Source organism: Micrasema longulum, unplaced genomic scaffold (assembly GCF_059751315.1).
Source record: "Micrasema longulum isolate JH-2025_06_02 unplaced genomic scaffold, ASM5975131v1 h1tg000487l, whole genome shotgun sequence".
Lineage (NCBI taxonomy): Eukaryota > Metazoa > Arthropoda > Insecta > Trichoptera > Brachycentridae > Micrasema > Micrasema longulum.
This window is the reverse complement of record NW_028277684.1, coordinates 499,115-522,091: the sequence shown is the minus strand read 5'-3', so window position 1 is coordinate 522,091 and position 22,977 is coordinate 499,115. Positions and strand designations below refer to the sequence as shown.

The 22,977-nt window shown below is 31.4% G+C and overlaps 1 protein-coding gene across 1 annotated transcript in view; it reads left to right on the top strand.

The window, feature by feature from the left end:
- LOC148281180 (cell adhesion molecule Dscam2-like) overlaps positions 1-22,977 on the top strand; it is a 311,957-nt gene that overhangs the window by 264,266 nt on the left and 24,714 nt on the right. The window contains 11 exon segments of the mRNA XM_088227065.1: positions 870-989; positions 1,150-1,209; positions 1,212-1,280; positions 1,283-1,324; positions 3,865-4,006; positions 5,024-5,172; positions 6,567-6,771; positions 9,426-9,565; positions 9,658-9,728; positions 11,480-11,729; positions 14,217-14,363. Coding sequence (XP_088083191.1) covers positions 870-989; positions 1,150-1,209; positions 1,212-1,280; positions 1,283-1,324; positions 3,865-4,006; positions 5,024-5,172; positions 6,567-6,771; positions 9,426-9,565; positions 9,658-9,728; positions 11,480-11,729; positions 14,217-14,363 — 1,395 coding nt within the window.

Below are 22,977 nucleotides of genomic sequence, written 5' to 3'. Positions count from 1 at the left end.
CAAAAAGCTTACTTAACAAAAGGGAAATTAAAACTATCGGGTAGACTATATTGATATTTTCTTATAAAAAGGTATTATTTATAGGAATCGGGAAATCTATCTGAGAATTAAGTTTAACTTTCCAATCATGGACTAGCACTTTGCTCATCTAATGAGAGAACTAACAAAAAATGGACCTTTCGGATTAAATAACGCCGTGGTGGACATTTGACCGAAATTATCTTTAAAACGTCAAATATTATTAAACATGATAAAAAATATCCGTTTTATGTAAAACAAAATTAGATTATTTTTTTTGGTTCAAAGTTCATTAATTCGATTATTCTTATTAAATGAGCCTTTACTTATCTACTCCGTTGTGTCAATCAATGTTTCGAATATACAAAATTAACAAATTGCTTTTTTAAATATAATTATCTTACATTTGGGTATGGTTATAATTTTCGTGATCTGGCAGCATTATGCGGTGACTTCAAGTATGCGCGCGGCGAAAGTGGGGCAGAGTGGGGGGATTTTTAAACACAGTCCGATGTATTCAAATATTATTCTAAGCTCCTTCTGGACTATTCTTAATTCTATGGTTTATGCTTTACTTATCAGTTTGATTTATTTTTTACTTAAGTACCTTAAATTATATTACTATATAAGGACATTCGATCCATCTTATCTTCACATTCGTTTGAAAATGCCTTAACAAGGCGAAACAAATGTCACGAATTTTTTGTTTTTGTAAATATTCAAAAATAAAAAGAATATTCATTTGACTCAAATCAGTGTTTGATTTCTTATATTTTAAGTTGTAATAAAAAAATTTCAAAGTTAAACAACACGGCTAAAAATCAAGCATTTCGCAATAATTTTGTTTTTAGTTCCTCCGTATTGGAGAAACGAGCCCCAGGACATTTCCATATTACTCGGAAGTCCTTTAACCATAAATTGTGACGCCAAAGGATATCCGGAACCTAAGAAACATTGGTCCAAACAGCGAAGTGAGTATCATAAAAATAAAAGTTTTGAATTTTATACGTAACATTGCCAGGAGAACCAAATATAAAAAAACAATTTTTATTTATTTTGATTTTACCTGACCGGCTGGTTTTGAAATATGATTAACGATATTTGAAATGTGTATGTGATTTGGGTGAGCAGCCAAGGATGGAAAAGACTATGACACGGTATCATCAATCAGCGGTCACCTGTACACGTACAGTATGGAACTCTGCTGATAGATTCTGTAATTAAACAGGACGAAGGAGTCTACAGATGTACGGCCGGGAATGGATCGGTGCTATTTTGTATAAGAATATTGTGATTGATGTGAATGGTAAGTGAAATTTATTTATTTATTAATAACACGTGAGATTACATCTATGTTTACTGTGAAACCAATGACGAATAATTAAATAGACACGTTACAAGCGCACGGAAAATGTCATTTCGATTCTTGGGTAATAATAAAGTTGCGTGCTAAGGAAAATTGGGTACAAAAAATATTTTTCTTACACGCGGTAAAATTTTAACATTATAATTGTACGGCAAATTTCCTAGAACTTATTTGAAAAAACTAATAAAAATTGTTTGAATAAAAATGAACTTCTTTGAAACGTCACAAGTTTAGGTCAACAATCCTTGAACGTAGTTATGCAGAAAGCGGACAGTCCAACAAATTAAAGAACTTTGGTTGAGTTTGATAGTCTAATAAACTATTTTTTTTTTAAACCACTGAGCTTCGTCGCGGCCTTACTTGTCATAATTATCTTACGGACTTTCATTGTGATCAGACGTGATGAGAAAATTATTCCATTCGTTACTATAATGACATTTATTAAATATGTAAATTATTACCACTGAGGTGTAATTAAAAAGAGACGATGCTTTATAAAACGATATTTTGAAATGATATTCCGAAAAAGTTAGCGTTGCCATGTGAACATTGCCGTACAAAATGCGCAGTAGAGTTAAAAAGACTTAAGTGTCTATGACAGTTTATTATCAATGCAAAACTGAATGTTGCACCTTTTGACGCAGCTTCATACAAGTTAGGTTCCGGAACTTAGATTGAATAAAACACAGAACGGGTGCTTAGTGCTGCATCTAGTGCATACATAAATATTTATTATTATTACTTACATTTTGATATATCCGTTTTTCGAAATAAGAATGCAAATAAATAAAACACTGAAAACCTGTGTCGTAGATATAGCAACGAGATAAACGAAATATTAATGAGGAAAATACGTAAACCTTTTCCGAACAATAATGTTGACGTGTGCATCATTTTTTGATATCTTTTTATTTTAAATCGTTGGGGGCAACTCATCATTTTATAACAATAAATAAATAACTAAATTAAAAAAACAGGTCTTTAATTGTCTATTCTAGAGAAGTGTACAATGTTATAAATAAACCTCAAACTAATAAAGCGAATCTTATTTAAGTTCTTAAAACACGATTTTTAGGCGCGCCTATTGTGTTATTTAGCCCAAATTCTTTTTGGTTAAAGGTATTGACATTTTTAAAAATAAAAATGACTTTTTTCAAATAAATGTTTAGGAATTGGACATCTAATTTTAAATATAAAACTGATTCTTTGTTCAAAAAATACTAGATCTGAACCACTTATAAATACGCATCTTTGATTATATTTACGTATCCAAACCTCATTTCAAACACGGTTTTGAAATAACATGGTGCAAAAATAAATAATATTTTTGTAACAAATGAAGTAAATAAGGTGAATAAAACAAATAAAATTAAAAAATAATATTAAAGAACGATAAATGGGAAACATTAATTTTTTTAAATTATATTTATACGAGTACACCATTATACTAAAGAAAAACCTTCATTCTTTTTACTATCCATATATTTTTACAATGTACATCTTAAAATTTATCCTCGGAGTAAAATATTTGTGACCAACTGAATTTTATGGTACCGGTTTCAGCCAATAAAACGAGTTTTGGCCGGGGTTTTAGTTTTGGACAAAGAACGGCCGAAACTTTGGCTCAGCCAAAACCTGCGGTCGGAATATGTAAAATTGTGCTTGGTGGTGCTGTAATTAGCGCAGTTAGAGATATTGGATTGGTGTATTCAAATAATTAGATATTGTATTGGCAATGTCTAACATAAAAAATAAAAACGTGACTGATTTTGTGATTTTTTTACTCTAGTCAGTAGTTCTAAAATCTTTTATGTTTATATTTTTGTAATTCCTTTAAAGTTTAAAAACAGAATTCTTTATATCGTACATTGAAGAACTGTAAGATATAAGTTATGTTTATACCATAAAAACGAACCAAAAAGCGTTAAAACAACAAGACTTATGCTTCAAATTCATGCCTTTTATTTTTTTGTGTATTTCATTTAACATTTATGTATATGAAAACGTAATGTTGAGCAATAATAACGCCTAATTTCAGGCGTTCGAAGGTGACTTTAAATTAATTAAAATAAGTTTCGTTTTCGGTTTTGGCCTAAACTAGAACAGAAATTGAAAATCTGTTATGATTTAGGTTTTAACTGAAAATCATGTTTCAGTCGGACACTGAAAAAAAATATCCGATTTATACGTAATATCAATTTGTTTTAACAGAATATTGACTTATTATTAAATTTTGATTCAATAACAACGCTCGAATTTCATTAAATTTACAAGCATTTTTAAAAAATGTATAAATTCTTTTGCACTTTGGAAATTTTTCGAAATCTTAGATTGTATTGTATCATTTTAGTAGTATAAAAAAAGTATTAAATAAATTGTACAATTATTGTTTCTTTGATACAATCTATAATTAAATTGACACATAATAATAGCTATGCATCTACGTGTTTGTATTTCTCTTACGTTTTATTTTATTGTAGAGCCTGCTCGTTTTGAGGTAGCCACTCAAAATATGACCGTAAAACGGAACGAACCAGTCACCCTTGTCTGTGATATATTAGGAGATACTCCAATAAGGAATGCCTGGTCTTTAAACTCTATGGATATTCATACAAATTATAGGTAAACACTTTTTACAACAGATCAACATTCCGTGAGAAGAAAAAAAATATCACCCTATTACAACGGAGATATTTTTTTATCCTAAAAAAAACAAAACATATTGTATTAGTAACTTTACATTAATAATAATCCGCAAGGTTTTATATATTTAACATGGCGTCAGTTGTTTGGAATAACCAAACTATTTCGGTAAAATATAAACATATTACAATAGAGATAGAGAAAATTTTCGAGAAGTAAATATAGAAATTTAGGCATTTACAGGGATTATGACCTGTCCTTGCCTGGTTTAAATGGCCGCTTTACTCACTGTAATATTCACTATTCTGCCTTTGTTCAAACATCCATATTTTTTAAATTCTTCCAACTGTTGATTTTATTGATATTGAAGAGCTAAAACTTTTATTGATGCCGGTGAAATTCATCTGAATAAATTATTTTATCTAGATACTAGGAAACTCGAATAAAATGTACAGAAATAAACAATATTTTGAGTATATCTAAATGTTTGTAGACATAGCTGAATTCCATTGGAATTTTTTTTTTGTTGATAATATTAAAGTCTTGGTATTTGCAAAGCTTATGGCTTGTCATTGGCTGATTGTGACAACTTTATGCATCAACCGTGTAGCATTCACTATTATGCCTATGCGCGATGTTCAAGCATCCATATTTCCTCAACTCCTTATTCTGATAACATTTGTAAGCTATGTTTAGTTCGGGAATTTTTGTTTTAGATGAATCTTAGTGTTTTCAACCATAATATTTTACTTCACAAAAGGTGAAAGATTTGAAAAAATATGGATTTTTAACATGGGCAAAATGGCGAACGTTACCCAGTGTGTAATGTGGTCACTTAATCCAAGCCATAAGCTCTACAAATTCATTGACTTCAATGGTCCTTTCTCAAAAATGTCTTCCTTTCAATACAGATGTGTTTTTTTTTTCATACTGACACTCATTCAATATAATATAAATAAAATTGAATATTTTATTTATTGATTTATTTTATTTCAGGATTAAATTATCGGAAACTAAAAAGGAGTCTGGAACAAGATCCGAGTTAAGTATAGACAGAGCAGATAGACAGGACTCAGGACTATACCGTTGTCATGCCACGAATACGTATGGAAGGAGTGAACATTTCATTCACCTGTCCGTTCAAGGTATCCCCACGTATTTTAGGATAGTAGAAACATTATCATATACTGTCTGTTCATTATTAACAGAACTTCTAAACAAAAACACCGGCCATGTGACATCCGACACAGAAAGGCCAATTTCACACTTATCATCCAAATCCACGAGGCACGGTAGATTAACCCTTTGCTCCCCGCCGATAGAAATTTGTCCTGGTGCGAAATAAATCATGTATCTCTTCTGTGATAATTAATTTGATATAACTAATTACTTTCGGTACATATTTCAACGTTTGTAAGTAGCTCAGCTATTTTAAATTAAAAACTCTAAAAAATGTCTCCCGAGGATCAGTTTTGCGTAGAGCTGTCACCCGTTTGGTTGGGTAAAATTACTACTCCTTTACAAACTTCAGTATTACTTTTATTTTTCAATATATTTGTTCTTGATTTTTCATTTATTTTCTTAAAAGGTCGTATCGAAACAATCTTAATTTTTTTGTGTTTTTTTAAAAAAAACAGAAAAATACGCAATTGTTTTTTCTCAACTCAAAAATAAAAAGTTAAATCAATGTTCAGGGATCAAAGGGTAAAGGGTGAATTTTATGTGTATTATTATATTTAATTGTATTTATTTCAAATTTATTCAGTGCCGTCACTCAAATAATTATCCTATAAAATTAAATCAAGTGGAAATTAGTCGGCCTCGTGGTGTAATGGTTAGTGCGTTCGGCATAAAATAAATGAATAAATAAAATTATAATTCAAAATATATTGATCCACCCAATGTTACTATGCCGTGTGCATTTTTGGCATGCTGTGAAATGGGGCCAATCACGATATATCTATATGAGGGAGAAAAAAAAACTTTTTTTAAACAAATACAATGCTTACATAATGAAAAAAAACATGTTTTAAAGCATGACATAAATTTTAATAAAAAACAGGACTAAACACCACACCAAAAAAAGGCATACCTTTTGTGCCTGGTGTAAGTTTAAATTTAAATTCAAATACTATAAAGATCTAAAAAAATAATAATTTAGGTTCAAAAAACAATAAAAAGTACCTACATGGTGATTATACTGATAAGTAAAATAAACTCCATCTAAAACGTTTTTTTTTTTTTTTTTTTAAATAGAAATTCAATGTAACTTGTAAATGAAATTGTCACACAAAGCTATGATTATTGTGCGTTTGCAAAAGCCAAAAGTAAGGTTATTTCCTTATTCATTTTTATTCTATAATATTCAGTTGTAGAAAAATACAAAACAATTAAAGGTCTCACTTGCATATGAGTAATACGTTTATCAATCAGTTATCTTTTTGTGAGCATTATATTACGTGATATAATATTATTGTAGAGGCTAAATGGAGAAATCACATTATCAAATTATTTATTGGTTATGACAATGTTTTTTTAGAACGGCCAGACCCACCGAGACAAGTGGAACTCTTGCAAGTAGATAGCAGGTCTGTGAAGTTAAAGTGGAAAAAACCTTTCAATGGAAACAGTCCTATTGTTGGATACCAACTCCAGTACCAGACTATCGCCCAAGAGGCGAGAGAGGCATGGGGTTCTGCTAACATCATAAATATCACCCTTACAAACATGACTACTCATTCAAGGTATTAAAAAAACTATTTGACTACTAAATTTTACTGTATTCTGCCAGCTAAGGCATTTGGTGGTCACAAATTTCCCCCGGGTCTTTCAGTCAGTCTATATCCCTTGGTTAAAACGTAAACTGCCGATGAACGACCAGTTTTAGACTCCCAAGAAGACAAGAACCTGACGCCTTGTAAAGTAGGAAGGATTCTTACTTATGGATATTTTATTTAATTTCTGGTTTTAACTAAACATAACAGCAAGTGTTTCATAACGTACATTTATTTCACAATATACATATTAAATAAATTAGCCTCTTAAAGCTACAAGCAGACAAATAATCCTTCAAAGAACTAAACAAACATGTAAGGAGCTGTGCACAAGCACTAAAGTAAGTAATTATTTCTCTAAGACACAAGTAATGTGTTTATGTTCCCAAAGTGTTTTTTCTGACTTGAAACGCAATTATTGTTCCTTTGCTGTTAGACAAATAGCTTGTTGAGCGTTTTTAGCTTTTCTGAATGCGTAAAAATGAACATAATATTTGAAAGTGGCCAGCAAAATTCAAATATTTGGATAAATTATTAGAACGCTAATATTTTTATTAGGTTTTTTTTTTTTTTCATAATGTATTTTTGTATTTTTTAATCTTATTTGGCATATTATTTATTACTCAGTGTACTACAGTGTAAAGTGAGTTTATAGATTCCATATATTAATTATCATTTTAGTTATGTTTTTAAATATATATTCTTTTTCTATTGATTTAAATGAAACTATTATTTTGTTTTTTTTTTCAATCCTACTATATTTTACTTTTATACATTTATTTTGTTGATTTCAATGATGCTCATATTTTGTATTTTTGATTATATATGAATCTATATTTGTATAATTTATAATTTACATTTCAATATTTATGTCTGATTGTCGTTTTTAAATTGTATTCTTTGGAATTTTGTTATTTATGACTTGTACCTTTTTTCTGGATTTTTATTATATTGCATCACATGTCATTATATTTTAATCAATTTAATTTTACAATGTATTTTTTATTGTTATTTATTATGGCTTGGCGCTGGCATAGCCTAAAAAGTCTTAATAAATTCACTTATATTTAAATGAGTGTAATTTTGAATGAATAAATAAATTTCTTTTTATAAAAAAAAAAAATACATGAACAACATCTGATCCTTTAAAAATCAAATTAAATAAGAAACAGTTCAGTCGCCTGTAGTGAGAAGCATTTTATATGTTACGTACAAGGTGGCGCAAAAGTTGTCACCCAATGTTTTTTGACTGTAATTTTTTTTTTAATAAAACATTTTGATTCTGCTTCTGGGTTGTAATAATTTGATATCTCAACTTTTTTTCCATTAAGTCGAGAAAATAATATCGGTAAACGGGCCGCCACCAGAGTTGATGACCATACGGGCCCGACTTATGGCATTTTACTTCACTCTTTCCAAAACTTCCGGCGCTAGATTCTCGCATTCTTGACGGATATTCTCTTTGAGGGCTTCAAGAGTCTAAGGCTTGTTAACATAGACACTTGACTTCAAGAAACCCCACAAAAAGGTCAGAAACGATTAAATCGCCAGTACAAATCACTAAAACGAAAGATTAAGCGACCCGGAAATATAGCCCTCAAAATATTGGTTGTGGCTCGTGCAGTAAGTGCCGTTGATCCATCTTGTTAGAACCACATGTTCTCCAATCCCAAAATTTACTGTAAAGACCACCAATTGATGCCCAATTACGTGGCACGTAGTCTGGTCGATACTCCGGGATCTTCTACGACATTTTCAGCCACAGCTGGGATATTCTCAGCAGAACGGCTGCTCCGGGGCCGGCCAAACCTGACAGCATCTCATATTGTCCCATACACTTCTAGGCGAGCGACTAAATACCGTCGTGCTTATCCAGTTGGTGTTGGACGACCGGGAAATCTGCGCCTAAATTCACGTTGCGCCAACACCACCGACGAATTATTCCACAAAAAAATCGAAACAATTTTTCCCGCGTTCTCAGAAGAGTATAGCGATTCGTGTTTTGTTGACGTGTATTTTGTATCTGTTTACTTTACAAATGTCAAAGCAGAACTAACATTGGCCGCCATTTGCAAAAGTTATGGCATTTTCCGATTGAGTGATGACTTTTGCGCCACCTTATATAATGCAATAGTGCTTCGGAAGAATAAAAAAATATACTTATAAAAAAAGGAATTATTTGATTCTCGTTAAATATTTAATACGCACAATCACCATATTGGAAAGTCCAAAGACTGCGACGTATGATACGAACCATTTGAACATCTGTTAGGGATATACCATGTTTCCTGCATTTTGCTTCAAGAAATGCAGGTACTTTTGATAGATCCATAGTTGGTACAGATTTTGGACATCTGAAGGCTTGTTTGATTATGATGACGGAAGTTAGCGGAGTCTTCGTACGTTTGGAAAAAAAAATGGTAATTTTTATGTAACTTAGGAAAGGTGCAGTTATGATTCTCCTACCTGACCTTTCAGCATGCCATACATTTGTTTTGTAAGTTTGTTTGTATTCTATATATCTCTATATAAATCAAAATTGTATTTGGCTCTTGTTTCCGCTACATCAGAACAACACTCTTGTGCTAACTTCTCTGATTGTATGTTTGTCATTTTTATTTTAGTGCAGTTACAGAACTCTATGAGTTTGGTTTGGTTAATGATCTTCTCCCTGATACAACTTACTCTATGAGGATGATGGCTTTCAATCAGATTGATAAGAGTGTCTACAGCGAAGTTATTGTTGTCAAAACACAAGAAGAAGGTGATCAATTTAGAAATTCTTTTTTATTTACTTGGAAAAACATATGTTCAATGATTGTTGGATTTTAACGTTATTAAAAAAATAAATTTCAGCCCCGTCAGAGCCACCCCAGAACATCAAAGTGCAAGCAGGTGAAGCTGGTGAATTAATAGTCACATGGCAGGTAATAATTTTTTTTTTTTTTTAATTTGTGTGTAGGATTTTCCGGAAGAATATCGGGGTTTCCAATGTAGAATTTTGGTTGTTAAAGGTTGGAGCTTTTACCCTACTTGGGGTTTGAGGTTAAAGGTTTGAGGTTTTGAGGGCACTACTTTGGATTCAAGCTAAAGATACGAACTCTTTTTGTCTATGATTTATTTTGTTGCCCTTTAATAATAAGGAATATTTTCGTGTTTTTCTTAATATTTTTTATTTTCTTTTTTAATTACTATAAAAAAAACATATTATCTTTTACAGAAATTTTTTTCTTTCTTATGTTACACAAAAATATTATAACTGTCCATTATTTATTATAAGTGTAAAAATTCACTAACATTTTCTTGTTTACCCACGAACAGGCCATGCCTTTGTGGGATTTTTTGTTCACTATTTTTACTATTAATATGTATTTCATTGTTATGTAATTGTGCTTTATTTTCTTCATACTCTGTTTTATCATTTATGTTTATTGTAAAAAAACAAAAAAAAAAATATTAAAAAAAAAATTAAAAAAAAATAAAATGCGTATTTATTACTAAGCGAATAAATAATGAATTGAATTATGTCATACAAGTGTTAGGGTGATGATGTGTTGAACTGTGACTGCGTTAAGCTTACTTGGTTAAGCTGATTTAACTGACTATGCTCTGTGGTCTCTTTATCGGCCTCAGTCTTCTGTTATTCATGTCCGTTTAACGAAATTATTGCAACTTTGCTCCGATGAGAAATACTGTTGGTTTTGTTGAATATAATGTATTGCATCTGATAGAAAACGAAGTATTTTCTTGCAGTCGTTGCTCTATATTTCAGGTGAAATGATTGCGCGTCTGTGTATCGTTGATCAATAAACTATGACCCATTATATGAACCTCGTGAAGTTTCAATTACTGTACTTATTATACATACACACGCCCTCCCTTTTAAACTCATATACAAGATAACGTAACTATTTTTTTAAAAATCCAGTTCTCTTGTAATCTTCTTACCTGATAACACGGTTTATAAATTTCATTACTCATCATATAAAATATGTTGAAGTACAATATAAAAGTTATATTTTGAAAAAACCATATACTTTTCCCATTGTTCAATTATTAAAAATATTTAAAGTTGTAGATATAAAATTGTTATATAAAAATAATTTTTTGCATCAAATCCATAAAGACAAAATAATTAGAAGTATTTCTAGGTCACATAATGTAAGTGCACGATCTAGAACAGGTGGTAATATCTCAATTCCCACATTAAAAACAACGACAACACAACATCATTTGAACAAATATAATAAAAAGTACAGTCAGGAATACAATATATTTAAGAAAGAAGTGAAAAATTACATTTATAATTCTTCTTTATGTAGCAATGATTAAAAACAACGTTTATATATTTTTTTGTAATTTATATGTTATCCTAAAAATGTTAATAATTAAAATAAAATAAAGTATTGTAAGACGTCACTCCCCATTATGTACACAAGAAATGTTTATTTCTTTTACGTAATGGGAAACGATAGTGTAAATATATGGATTTAATTCATGTAAAATATTGTATTAAGCACTAATATTGTACCTTTATTTGTTATCTGAATAATATCTTCTAAGTAAATATATCTAGGGTAAAAATTACGAATCATAATCATTTTTTATTTTGTAATAACCTCGCCAAAATGCTTTTTTTAATTTTTTAAAAAAATAATTCATAATTCTCGTGATCCAGGCGCCCAGGTTCGGTACATGGCACGGCACTCTGCAGGGCTACACCGTCCACTGGACGGAGGTGGAAGCGGGCGGAGCCAGTTCTCCACCCGCCCACTCCAGCTCCACGTTCGTCCAAGGCTCCTCATCCAGCAGGTTCACTATCAGCGGCCTGGGCCAGTACGCCAAGTATCGGGTCACCGTGGCCGCCAGCAACAGGGCGGGGAACGGCCCGCCCAGCGTTCCGATACTCACATCCACGAAGGAGGGAGGTTCGTTGATTTCTTTAAACTAAATAAACTGGTCAACTTGTTATCTGCTATCAATTGTAGCCATTAAGTTTTTAAATTATTATTTGTTAACGGACTATCAAACTAAGCCAAAAAAATGTGTATAAATTAATTTTATTTATTATATTATCAGCGCAATGATTGTTTAAAGTTTTGTGATTTAAAAATTACTCCGCTGGTAACGTCTCAAGCTCTGTACGATGAGTTATCTCAATTGGTGGGTTGGCTTTCTGGTAACCGGAAATATATCACAACACTATATTTATTTTTATATATAACTTTACAGAATTATAATAATTTTTATATAGAATAATGTTCCCTTACTGAGGTGTCCCGTGCCGAGGGAAACGTTTTATAAAATGTGAAACACGCCTTAAATTAGTTGTTTTACAAAGTTAACATAATAATAATTTAAAAAACGTAATTAATCTAATTTATCTTGTTATCATTAAAATATAAAATAATTTATTTCAACAGAGAGGGAAAACGTTTTTGATAAATAAATAAATAAATTTACAGGGCTTATGACCTGTCATTGGCTGTTTTAAGTGGCCATTTTACACACTGTGTAACATTCACCATTCTGCCCATGTTTGAACATCCACATTTTCTCAACTCTTCCATCTGTTGACTTTTGTGAAGTAAAGGAGCTGAAACCTTTATGATGTTGGAGGGAGAAAATCCAGCCAGTCTGCAAGCATTTGGACATACTCAAACATTGTTGAATATAAAATAAAATCATCATAAAAATTATAAGTAATTTATATTGACCAATTTTATAAACAGTTCACACATTTTACCTATTTGGCTTGATCCACTCATCGATCCGTGCGCAACCCACCTCCACTATCCATTTCTTTAGCAACTTTATATTGTGAGTACTTAATAATTATCCTTAAGGATAATGGGAGTAGATTGTACACTTTAACCGAGTAGTAGGCCAATCCACTTTATATCATTGGTTGATTTCGGAAAACTAGTGACCGTTTGAAAGTATTTAATTTTTTATAGAAATAACACTTATATCTTTGCATATATTTTCGAGAACTTCACCGTAAAATTAAAATTTCCCGTTGCATTAAATTTCCTCATTACGTGTGTGAAACGGAACCCTTGATGGGTGTGTTTGACTCAAAAGCTGCTCTCAGGTAAAAATCTTGAATCAGAATATCGATTGGAGATACGCTGGGGTTGGTGTATAATGCAGTATACTATGCACCATTAGGTGTAGAAAAGGATGAATGAAGTCAGTTTAAAGAAACTGTGTGTTTTTAAAAAAATGTGATGACAATGGAAGAACCAGGAGTAGATAAAAAAATATATGTTATTTTCGTCAAAGGAACAGGAATACGTCATTTATATAAAGCCAACCACAATTTACATATTATCTGAGATTCGATAAGTCCACTTGTAAGTTAACTGAATAATGTTAACCGATAAATCTCAACGTGGTTTATATAAATGTAATGTGTGTAATTAATTTATTTTATAATCACACCTTAATACTTTATACCCAGTGCTACCCTTGTCAAAGTTGGCTTGTTCATATATTTTAATATTGACGTTTATTACCTGTCTACGTTACTTGAATAAAACATTGATTTGACCACTTCTTTTACCACTATAAAGTAGAATGCTTATTCCAACTTAACAGGTTTTAAAAAAATACATAACCGATAAATCTTTTACATCAAATTTCAGAACAGAGTTGTAAAATTCCGAGGTGATATTCCTTTTTTTTACCATGAGTTTTTTATAAGAGCGTTGTTTGACTATTGTTTCATTTTGATGCGTTTCAATATTATTTTTTGCCCGCTTTTGGAATAAAATTTTTAATGTGTCATTTTATATCGACGATTCTTAATTTTTACGAGTTACTGACCTTATATCAGGTAGATTGTTATGGGTATATTTGTCATTATCATGGTTAATGATCACGTCAATTCTTAACAACTACTGACGTTACTACGATCTAGGTAGATTTATTGTTACATGTCCCCGTAAATTAAGTCTCACCTTTCAAGCATTGGCCTTTAAAGAACCGAGTTTTGAGTAAAATGTACATGTTCTCCTAATATTATATTTTTTAATCTCCTCCTCTAAGTTATTCTTAAAAAAAAATTCAATTATGCTGCATTTGAAGCAAAGAAGTAGTGAATTATGCGCCAATGAGTGCGTATAAGAAATTGACGTTGATTATGATGACAAAAGTTAAGGTTCTTTTCTCATTTAATTTATCGGAAGCAGTATTTCTTAGAAGTTTTACAGTCTGGCTCTGAAACGGGGTGTATTTTATGTTTTTCATTTTTTAAGTCAGGGAAACATTTTGAAATCCCGCCGCGTTTGACATTTATAAATGCGAAACATATATTACGCCATAAATCATCTAAGCTTTAGGCGCGGGGGTGCTTAATTAAGGCAAAAAGTAAACAATGTATTTTAAAACGGTTTAATTATCGTTTGTTTCAGTTCCTTCTTCTCCTCCGCAGTCGGTGAGATGTACGCCCTTGTCCTCTCAAAGCCTCAAGGTAGAGTGGACGCCTCCCTCGCGCTCGCACCATGGAGGCAATCTACTGGGGTATAAAATACTTTACAAACCCCTCATGGATATTTACGGTGAGTTACTTTTTTTAAATCAAATTTATTTAAAATAGGTGAATTCTCAAACTTCTCAGGGCCGGTTATATAAACATCTGTTAGTAAACATGATACCGTTTTTAACTAATATTTGGTATACCTAATGTGACCATGAAATTTTTTCCTCAAAACGGGACATCTATAAATGTTTTGGACGGGACATTTTGACGTCCTGAAGCTAGGTTTGGGGACGACCGGACAGGCAACCTAAAAATAGGACGGTCCTGTTAACAGTGGGTCACGTTAAGTTTGAAAACCCTGATACGGCTATTCTTTCACTGATCTTTATAAAATGTGACGTTACAAACTGTAATAAAAAATGTTATTTACAGTTTTTATTTATTCCGGCCGGTTGCGCGAGTAGTTGGTGAGATTGATTGGTTTGTGGCTGGATGGACCGCCAGTTTACAGGGGTCTACTTATCCTACCCACCTGTGATTTCCTAGTAATTATTTATTCTCATCATCGCTATGATCACGGGTAGTTGCAGTTGCTATGAGAACAATTTTCCATATCCATAGCAACCAACATTAACAATCTTGTTTTTTCTCTCTGCATAATTTGTTCTGTCAACAACTGCATGTATCGTAATTTATCTGCCCGCATCCGCACACTTTTACATTTTCTGACCGCTACGTTCGTCGATAAATTTCCCGCTTAATTATAGTGAAAGGTCGCCAAAAAATGAAAACACTACCCAGGAACCAGGACTTGGATATTTAACATCCGGATTCCTGTCCCTGATCCCCTTTCCTGACTTCCCAAAGGTAGGATTTTTGTCTGCTGTGGTTTGTAGTAAAGAGATAATACTGAGCACCAATATGTTTTACTTGGAAATAGCAAGTAGTCTAAATAATTATTATTTCAAGAATTACTCTCCAACAACGAATCCACCATCCTCTAACTCCCGTTAGACACAAAATTCTTCCGTTTTTAGTGTAGTCAAATACGCTAGGTATGCGTCATCACCAAGTTACTAGAAACTACCTTCAAATATTTGTTTCAATGGGATATTTTGGTGTCTCGAAACTATGTTTGGAGACAGCGGGACAAGCTACGCAAAAAAGAGAGAACGTTTGTTAACGTTAGGTATACCGGCCGATTACAGAGTTATATAATTTTTTCTATCATTTAACATCTTTCCACTTAACTTTGCCTACGGCTAACTCATAAACAGATATGAGTACACTGGCTACACTGGCTACACTGGCTACGTTTTCCACAGAGGGTCAAATACAAACTCTGTTGGCTTATGTATAAGTCACTGCACAACTCGGCTCCGGAATATCTAAGGGAACTATGCATTCCAGATGAACTGGCTGACAGGCGTCTCACGCTTAGATCAGCTACGTCTACGGCGAGAGGAAAAGTTATTATACCTCTACGCAAACAGCGCACTAAATTTGGTGAGCGCGCATTTGCGGTCGCAGGCCCTATGGCATGGAATGCTCTCCCAGCAGAGGTGCGAGGCTGTGAAAGTGAAGTGATGTTTCGGAAAAAACTTAAAACCCACTTGTTCTCTAAATTATTTGAATAAATCCGTAGCACGTGACAACAAAATAAATTATTTTAATTAAACTACAAATTTAAAAGCTTCAATTAAATTAACTTAACAATAGAATCACCATGTAAAGCGCCCTTGAGGTATTTTATTACGAAAATGGCGCTGTATAAGTTATCCACAATAAATATTAAATAAATGAGTTTGCCTTATAAGCGTGGCCCAACTTAGATGCCTAGATGTTTACCAGTCGGTTGAACAGTTGGTTTTTTTAATTAAAAAAAGATGTGTAAGGAAAATAGTAAATGCCGATTACCTGGCAACATGTAGACCAATTTTTATTATAGTAATTTTATTAACAGACGGGTCTTTATATAACGGAACTTTGTCTTATTGTTAAATTAAGACCTGAATATTTTATTACACAGGAAAAAAGACACTTTCATAACACCAGGAATAAAAGTAAATTTTGAATTCCATTGACGAAACAATCATTTATACAAAGAGGGGGGGCCCATATGCATGGCAGTAAAAATTTATAATGAACTTTCCAAAAAAATTAAGGAAATAAATTGTATAAAAAAAATTGCAGGAGTGTTAAAAATGTTTTTAAAAAAAGATCTTTTCTATAAATGAATATTTGGAAGATACAATAGAATAAATAAAAATGTACTAATGTAAGCAATAACCAGCCACCATAATCTTGTATAATGTTTTAGCTGTTGTGTTTCTTAACTTTTTTTATCATTAAAAAAAAAAAAAAAAAACTAATTCTTATTTTTTTCATTTATTTTTAAAATGGTATTTTTTTACTTAGTTTTGGTTAGACTGAAAGAAATTGCTAGTGGAAATTAGTCCACCGTTTCACTATGTGTACCTTTGTTATTATTTTTGTATGTATGGCATTGTATATTATGGTAAATAAAGATTTATTCATATTATTATTAATGGATGAATGGTAACTACCTTAGAGTATATAACAACCCTGTTTTAGCCGGTTAAATGCATTACGATCCTGTTTTTTTAATTATTTGTTTCAGTTACCTATGTATTATTTGCAGTGTGTAATTATTTCTTATGAGAATATCAATTACCATTACTTTGTCAACATCGCATTGTATATAAGGCAACGATTATACGCAAATTATTATGCACACAAACAACAAAACAAATATACTTAACGTCACCGACCCACCGGCAATCTTACGTTTTCATAATTGGCATGTTGGAATTCGGAATTTTGTTCAGAAAAAAACACAAAAATTACCACTAGAATTTCAATTTCTATTAAAATACTTACCGTCATCAATTAACACAATAAGTTTATCAAACACACAACTGCCAGTTAAAGTTACGAACATTTAATGGTTTGTAGCACTTACGGGAGTTAGATAGATAGTTTATAAAACAGACCCTAAAGGAGCCACGGTTAATACCCCGTTTTCAGTAAAAATTAATTAAATAGTTTTGTATATAAAATATAAATTTAATCTTAGACGTGTATGTTACACTTGGTGGTTACTCCCACATTAAAGTTTTGAAAAATAAAATCAGTTGCAAATTAGACCTTATGTCTAATTTTTATTAGCGATCTTATCGACAAACGGTTAAAACTTCTTTGGCAAAGAGACAATACTCTTTGTAACAAATCTCTTGTCACTTTGATATTTTTTTTCTTAAATTATGTGGTTTACGGCATGTTATTTATTTATTCGATGGCTTACGTCTTTAACAAAGTATAAAATAGTAATAAAAACAATTCTAATGAAACAAAATACAAAACACCTGTATATATGTGAATAAAATATAGATACATAAAATCAGCAGAAAATAACAAAGGTAAATCAAACAAGAAATTATGGCATAGGTGTTCAGCAAATAACAATAAATAAAGAGTTAATCTATAAAAAGTATTAAAGTAACAGAGGCGATATACTCGTATCATAGTATAAACAGTTCAACAAGTATAACACTTAATACATTTTCTATAATTTAGGAAAAAAGGTATTACAAAGTAATGATTTTTATTTGGATAAAAATAGATTAAATTAATCTCAATTTCCGTGTTTGTTTGCCAAAATGTGAAGCCGTAGAATAGGTGAGTATGTTGCATAGTTTAAACTATGCACATCAACAGAAAAAGTAGGGATTTGTCTTGTCCCACGTCTGATTTATGTTTTTATCGCACTTTTTATATCTTATTTCAATTAACTTTTTAAATACTCGTTTATAAACTTATTCTTCAGCTCTCTAATGACCTGAGGGTTGGTTTAAGTAAATATAAAAAATAAAAATAAAAAGGATCCTCCAGCTAACGAAGCCTGAATGCTATCCTTAATGAAATTTGTTGCGGAGAGAATGAGAGGTTGGTAATTTCTAATACCAACACGTGTTCTTGTTTGTGTTGTTATGGTTTATTTGTTAATTCATTTTTAGGGTAATTTGTAATTTTTAGTATAGATCCACGTGTTTTTTATTATTTTTACTTTCTTTTACGTATGTATGTACTTAAATTTTTAGAAAGTATTTATTTATCATATCAAACACATAGAACTATACATATGTATATGTAACTGCTTTAACCGTCTAACTAGGGTTAACGTTTTTTATAATTAAATCAATTTTCATTGGGAATAAAAATATTTTAATTTCGCACTTCTTGCTATGAAATTTCATCTTAAAATTGAAAGTGGTCAATTTCGAAATTTTCCGTCTGTGCGGCTTACTGTTAATGAATTTTACTTTATAACAAAGAAAGCCAAGAAAAAATTTACTTGAAAACTACATATTTGATCTAAGAAAGTTCATTCTAAATTTCACATCATTTAAACTAATCGTTGAAAACCCCAAATAAAACGTTACTTGGAAACAGCACAGTGATTTAGCAAAGGCATTTTAAGTGTCTGTTCAAAATTTAATTTTGTTACGACTTACTGTTTTAAATTAAAAAGTTAGATTTGAAACCGGAGATTGGTAAGTTAAAAATTATGTGAGAACAACATGGGTGATCTAGCAATTTTTTTCAAACGAAAGTTTTAAATTTCACGTCGCTACTGTTAACCATTACAAAGTTCGATTTTATAGTGAAGAAAGTCGAGAAAATTATGTCTTAACAACAGTACTGATTGATTAAACAGAGGCATTTTAAATGATGATTTTTAGTTTAAGGTCATAACTACCCACCATTGATCAAAATATCGTTTGTAAACATGTGTACTAAAAAACCCGATAAAAAATATTCTTGAAAACAGCACGGATTAAAATACCGTCGTCTTTACGATTGTAATATATTCATTTAATTATACGTGATTGCTTCAAGCGCTTTTTTTATAATCTGTTTAAACATGACTATGAAAAAAGAAGACGCAAAATATAAAAATAACTTAATTTTCAGAAAGGTGATATTTTTGTAAATTCAGTGTTATTTCGATATTTTGGATACGAAGTTTTTCTTTCATAATTTCAATCTAATACGAACTGGACCAAATATGGTATAGAAATATAATTCGTAAAGTTTGAGTTTCCATGAAACCAATATAAACTACGCTAACATTATGGGAGACACTTATCCCTAACTCAAAATCCTTTAATATCAATACTATTGCTTATCCAAGGATAAGTGGATTAATAATTCTAGTGAGGGATGAGTGGGACATTTGCTTTTAGATGAGATTTCATAGTTGTGTACCTTGTATTCAAAATGATTGTTTAACCTGTTATTGGCTGGTTTTTAATTATTTATTAATATATTTTATCATACACACATTTTTTTTTTCACTTTGCCTAGCTAACAAGGGTACATACCCCGTTCCAAGCTAGGCAATTACGGTGAGCTACGCTATCAATTAATAAGGTTTAATCAGCTACTTTACACAAAAAAATAATAAGTTGATTAACAGGCAAATGAAAGGTCTAATAAATTGGCATAATGATATTTTATAATGAATTATCAATTTAAATGTACAATAGTCATGTCATGATCTAGGCAGACGTGATGTGCAGATGTGCCATCCACAAGTCAGGAGTGATAACGCCGCTTGCTCATTGAATGCTTGCCTTTGCTGTAGGAACACAACGACAGTACTGTTTAGTGAAAGTTTGTTAACTGCTCTGAAGACCCTTAGCAGATGGGAAAATAATCCGACGTTGGTTACAAAATTTCCCACAGCAAATACATCATTGGTACGCAAGTAACGATGATGTACATTAAGATTAATGTGTGACACACATAATATTTTTAATGTTTATCCATCTATATATTTTTTAATTCGTCTATGTGTTAATTTTTGCAAAGTTCAAGCTCTGAAACCTTTTCATTGCAGGTATGATTTGTCCAACTGAATTATTTCACCTAAATAAAAAATAACGCCGTAAAAATGTATTAAAAATGTTTATACTTCTTCTTGGACCAGTTGACTTAACCAGTAATATTTTGAGCCTGTCCAAATTTTAGTTATTAAACATTCAAACTCTCTAATATTCCTACGGGATGGAATCCAGTCCTTGTCTTGAAACATTTAAACAAATCCAAAATATTGTTGATATTCGGGTATTTTTCTATTATTTACATACCGTACCACAGCCGTTTAATACATACCGCATTGAAGTTTAAGTTATACCGTAACGCAGTCATTTGATTTTTATTCATAATTGTATTTTTATTTAATGAAGTGTACGTAATAAAGAACCAGAAAAACGTGCATCGAAAATGAATAAAATATGGGCGTTAATTGACTATTTATATATACATTGTTAGAATGGTATGTTATCGTTCCAAGCAAACATTACAAATATAATATTTCATACAATTTACAAGTATGTGTGACGTGTACGTGCTTAGGGTAGTAATGAAATTAGGGTAACGTTGGTAGGTACATATTTCAAATACGTAAAAACTTTTTCAGCTCTGCAATACTAGACCTTCTGTCCTTCTACATAAATAAAGTACCGAGTTTATTCCAATAGCAAAAAATCTTATTTTGCCATTTAAAAATATTTATTTTGTTCATTTCAATATTTAAAAAATACAGTTTTCATTCAGTTGAAAAGCATTACGATGTTACTTAACGTAAACTCAGTGTTACGCGGAAATATTTTACATAAAACATAATATATATTAAGTAACCAACCTTAAAATAGCCACCGATTGTCCTTCTACGCCTCAAAATTTATGTTTTGTTGTTCGGAACAATCTCAATGTAATAACGAAAAAACTGTAACTCAAAATAACGCACCAAAATTACACTATTTTTTTAGATATATTTAATATCTACGCAAAAAGTTTCGTTAATAGGTGAATTACATGAAATAGTGATACGTCCACTATTAAAAATAATAACTAGAGATGCCACGAATAGTGATTTGGATGAGTACCGAATATTCGACCACGCTCTCGGCCAAAGCGACGAATGTTTGGCAAAAGATGTATGCATTTGTGCGTGACAGGTTACGACTTGTCTCATTTTGGTGCGTGCGCGGGTGACGGGACGGGCGTATTTGTTTCATTTGCAAATAGATCATGTCGCGACACGCGTTATTTGTTAATTATTACATAACATTGTGTTGCTAATTTATTAATTTACATGCCCTACGGGCTTTTACACATATTAGAAATTACATTCAAGTGCAGCAGTGAAACATAAGTATGTAAATTTAGCTAAAATTAAAGGTAACATAAGAAAAGCTAAAAGATACAATAATAAGTAAAAATCAGGAAATGTACCAACATAGGTATAGGGTTAATAGAAAAATATTTAATAAATTTACATATGAAAAGATACACACATACATATACATACATATAAGTTTATACATTATTATATAGATACATGAGAAAAAAAATAGTAAATAAAGAACAATATTAAGAAATTTTATACAAATAGTCCTTATAAGAAATGATTATGAGTAATCTTATACATATTATAATTATTATTTGTACCATGTACGGGCCCGTTTCACACGTATCGTGCCAATCCTCTCAGTCCGGTTAAATTAGGGTGGGTGGATACTTATTCCTTTTTTTTAATTTAGTTTCAACTCGCGGGTGAAAATTATTTGTTCAAGTATTTAAATTTTCAGACCATTTCCTAAAAGTCGATAATACATTGTGTTGGAGAAATGGATATCGAGTTGTGATAGAGTGGGATTTGAAACTGGAACCTTTGGCCCGTGAGCCCACAATACTACCACGGGACCACAACCAGGTTCGAGTATTATGAGATTCGTAGTGAAGCTAGTGTGTTGGCTGTGTAACAACAATCGTTTGCTACCAACAAATGTTGAAAAAATTGTTTTCATTCATCACAACTTACCACTTATAAATTTTAAGTAATAAAACTAATAATTTGATATTGGAAGAGGTACATTTTTGAGTAGTATGTGTGGTTTTTTTCATGATTTGGTATTAGTCTCTATCCAAGCAACCTACACTTGATTAAAATTTGTAACAATATGTTTATATTTCAAATTTATTTTTTTGTTCGTCTATGAAAAATGTTTATTCTTAAACTACTTGTTGTCTAAAATAAATATAAAAGACTAAACTTAAGTTGTAGAATGTCTTTCTTTGCACGGGTTTTCCCAGTGAGGAATATATTGTCAATGAAAAATAATGAAGAAAGTAAACTGAATACTGTCGAAATCTCTCAGGCGTGGTAAAACGATATATGATAGGTGCACAAATATCGAGATCCATGAACGACGCCGATGTAAGGCTAAGACAAACATTATGACAGAATCAATAAAAGGGTGCTGCGTTGGTTTGGAGATATAGAGCAAATGGACAGCGAAAGAACGACTTAAAGGATCTACGATGCGAATGTTGATGGATGCAAAAAACAAGGAATACCGAGAAAGACATGGCGTGATAAAGTGAAACAAATACTTGAAGATAGATATGTCAAGAGTAGGAATAATCTCTGTGCGTACGTAAGATGTAAGAATGTAGAGAAAACGTGGTCTGTATGCAAAAACATTTTAATATGGCGTTTTATCCTTTCCGCCTACCGTTTATTCGTTTTTTTGAAAACCCGATTGTCGTTCAATAGTCGTATTGTGGACTCACGGTCCATACGTCTGAGTCTCAAATCCCAC